This window comes from Cricetulus griseus, chromosome 4, assembly GCF_003668045.3.
Source record: "Cricetulus griseus strain 17A/GY chromosome 4, alternate assembly CriGri-PICRH-1.0, whole genome shotgun sequence".
NCBI classification, from domain to species: domain Eukaryota; kingdom Metazoa; phylum Chordata; class Mammalia; order Rodentia; family Cricetidae; genus Cricetulus; species Cricetulus griseus.
The window spans coordinates 151,444,214-151,447,818 of NC_048597.1; the positions used below are offsets into that span (position 1 = coordinate 151,444,214).

Below are 3,605 nucleotides of genomic sequence, written 5' to 3' on the forward strand. Positions count from 1 at the left end.
TATAGGAGGACTGCTCCACTCTCCCCTGACTGCAATGTTCATCTGAGAATACACATAGGTCTGAGTCAGACATCTGGCCATAGAGGTTCCATTCACCACTTGCTCTCTAGATGCCAATTCTTTGTATCTTAGTCTGTAATCATATAAATTTAAAATAGTAATATCCATGTTCTCAAATACACAGTAGTTTTAAGTATTCACTGAATCTACTCCATTAAGGTGAAGGGTACCTAAATATGTCCGACTGATAGTTCTTTACAACTGTTCAGATAGGAAGCACAGTGGACGTAGGGCAGTCCACAGTGATGATTTTACTTCCTTATTCCGGAGGCTATAGATCAATGGATTAAGCATAGGGGTGACCAGATTGTTCAGGACCTGAACAGTTGCATCCAGCCAAGGGCTTGGTGTTGGCCTCAAATAAATGAAAATCACTGGCATGTAAAAGATCAAGATGGCAGTGAGATGGGCACTGCAGGTCGAGAAGGCTCTGTGTCGACCCTCAGTGGAGCGAATCTGTAGGATGGAGTGAACTATAAAGCTGTAAGATGTGAGAATGAAGAAGAAGCAAATAAGGGGCACGAGACCCACATTGATGAATCCCACCATCTCCAGGGCTGACGTGTCTGCACATGCCAAATTCATCACCACAGGGATATCACAGAAATAATAGTCCACCATATTGGGGCCACAGTAGGGTAACTGGAATGTGAGAGTAGTTAGAAATGTTGAATGAATACAGCCAAAAACTGATGTTCCCATAGCCAGCAAAGCACATACTCTATGTCTCATGATGATTGAATAGCGTAGAGGGTAGCATATGGCAACAAAGCGGTCATAGGCCATCACTGTGTATAAGAAACACTCAGTACCACCCAGGAAATGGTAGAAGAAGAGCTGGGACACACAACCTGCATAGGAGATGGCTCTGCTATTTCCTGAGAGGTAGAACAGCATCTTGGGAGAACTCACCGAAGGGAAAAATATATCACACACGGACAGCTGGCACAGGAAGAAGTACATGGGAGTGTGAAGCTGAGTGGAGGAGACAATTACAAGGAGTATGAGCAGGTTCCCCACCAGGGTGAAGATGTAGAAAGACAAAAACAGGACAAAGAGCATGGTCTCCAGACCCTCTGTGTGCGGGATGCCAAGCAGGACAAACTGAGTCACTACTGAAAGGTTCTTCATAGCTTTGAGAATGTTTGACCTTGCAAAGATTAAAAGTCAGCAGTCCAGTCATCAATATCAATTAAGAAGTTGTTTCTAATGAGAGCTTTGAGCATGCTTTGAGAAGTAGCAAATTGCTTTCTACTGATGTGCAAAAACAAGAATTCTATAAAAGTACCAGTTACTATAAATTCATATTTGAGAGTTGGTCTACCCAGCTTTTAGAAGAGATGCTTCATGGGTATAAATGATTGTCTTCTATTCCAAGAGCACAAGTTAAATGACCTGGTCCAATATTCTCCCATTAGACACTGCTTTGTATGCTTTTGTATTCTGAGAACATGTCTTCTGGATCTTGATGGTATGTTTAAGTAAACTGCTGTCACTATTCATTATCCTCTAAAAAAGCAATAAGAAAATAATGTACGAGAAACCAGGACATTTAATCCTGACTTTGATTCTTTTTAGCTATATTGAGATAATTGACACAATGTGCTTCATAGTCATCTACAAAATATAAGACATACACAGTTTAACACCAATAATGTCAGTATCATTGTGTTCTTATATGACAATAAAGTTTATAAACGGTCTGAAAGTTGCCAGCAAAACTATTACTAAACTCTAATATAAGGTCTCCCTTAACTTTATGAAGCCACAACTTCTAGTAATGCTAGGAAAAATAAATGGGATGAAAGGACCTTTCTTGACAATGCCTCCCAACCATCTTCTCAGGCATATGATCATCAATACATCAACTGTGTCTAAGACAATTAGCATTATCAGTGCTCTGTAACACTGTGGTATATAGTGTCCTTCACAAATGGCATGCTTGGTGGTCAGAAAATCTCTTTACAAATGTTGAGCATGGCACCTGCCATGTATATACACCAGGTAAGGGGACAGCCTCTGAGGCATGATCTCTCTTGTTTTGAAGGTCAGTAGGAATACCGATGATAACAAGAAATGTGACATACCTGAGGATGACATATGGACTATAGATAACCCCAACCTCACCACCAGAGTACTTGCTTTCATTTATTCATTGTTGATCTCCATTAAAGAGATCAGAGTTACAAAATTCAAAAGGAAAGGGATTTTAGACACAACACTGAAAAATTCCCAAGAAGCTTGTAACCCCTTTTCATGTATTGGGCTTTGAATAAGAATTAGTTATCCATATGTGGCTTACAACTTATTGCAAAGTTATAGATGAGCCTATGGCAAGGTCTGTACACTGGCCACAATCTAAAGCATAAAACAGATAGAAGAACATGTAAATAGCTATTCTTTCCTGACACAAAGATAACAGATAAAGGATAAACTGACAACAATAAATATAGTCATTCCTTTCTATCTTATATAATTCCTGACTTCTGGGCCACACAAACTAGCTCAAGGATAACTACAAACTCAAACCAGAGAATATTAATGTGAAATACTTCTCGCAGGTAACCCAAAATAATGAGTACTGCTTTCCTGACCAAGGTCCATGCCACCCTGGGCAGAAAGCAATATTTAATTCTTCTTTAATACAAAGTGGAATTTTTATTAACCCCTTTTTGATTCCCTTGTCCCCAATACTGACTCTCTCTTTCTTTCTCTCTCTGTCTCTGTCTCTGTCTCTCTCTCTCTCTCTCTCTCTCTCTCTCTCTCTCTCTCTCTCTCTCTCTGGGTCTCACTCTGTCTCTCTCATACATGGTCTTAAAGTTATCAAGATATGCTCAGAATATAGTCCACTCCTATATTCTTTTGTCAATGAAACAAGAACTTGTGAAAGGGACTCTATGTCCCTGATGGGACACAATTTAGTTCTTCAGTGTCTTCTGTTAGCACTGGTTTTCTATACTTATTTGCAAACATTTTTTCTACTAACTTGGGTCTTTGTTTTTTCAAGAAAAATAAAGCAATTCCAAACAAGATTCCAGTGAAATAACAATTTAATGGTATTGATAAATTCAAATATAAAAGCTCATAGTTCTATTTAATATGTATAAACTATAAATACAAAGAGAATCCTGAGGCACCCACATTACTAAATTATTAATTTATTTAATCAATTTTTTGTATAGCTATTATGTATCAGACACAATATGTATCAACTCACTGGCAATTCAGGATCTCACTATGTAGCCCTGGGTGGCCTGACTCTTAAGTAAATCAGTTTAGTTTAGGACTCACAGAGATCCTTCTGCTCTTGTCTCTTGGATGCTGAGATTAAAGGAAAACATCATTATGTCCAAATCCTTATCAATTTTTAAATGAAAATTACTGAATTGCTATCCATCAGAGGATAATTTGATAGAGCATATGGGATATTTTTTGTGTCTTACTCCATATTCATTTCATCCAAAGGTCAAGCTTGGTAGCCAGTGATGCCACTGTTAACAATATTTTTTATTTTTTATTTTATTTTTTAAGATTATAATATAATT

At 38.0% G+C, this 3,605-nt stretch overlaps 1 protein-coding gene across 1 annotated transcript; it reads right to left on the reverse strand.

The window, feature by feature from the left end:
* Positions 1-255: 255 nt before the first annotated feature.
* Positions 256-2,687, reverse strand: LOC100766259 (olfactory receptor 149). The gene has a single exon (XM_027412290.2). The coding sequence runs from the start codon at positions 1,189-1,191 to the stop codon at positions 256-258; it is 936 nt and encodes a 311-aa protein (XP_027268091.1). The 5' UTR covers positions 1,192-2,687.
* Between the last annotated feature and the right edge of the window lie 918 nt (positions 2,688-3,605).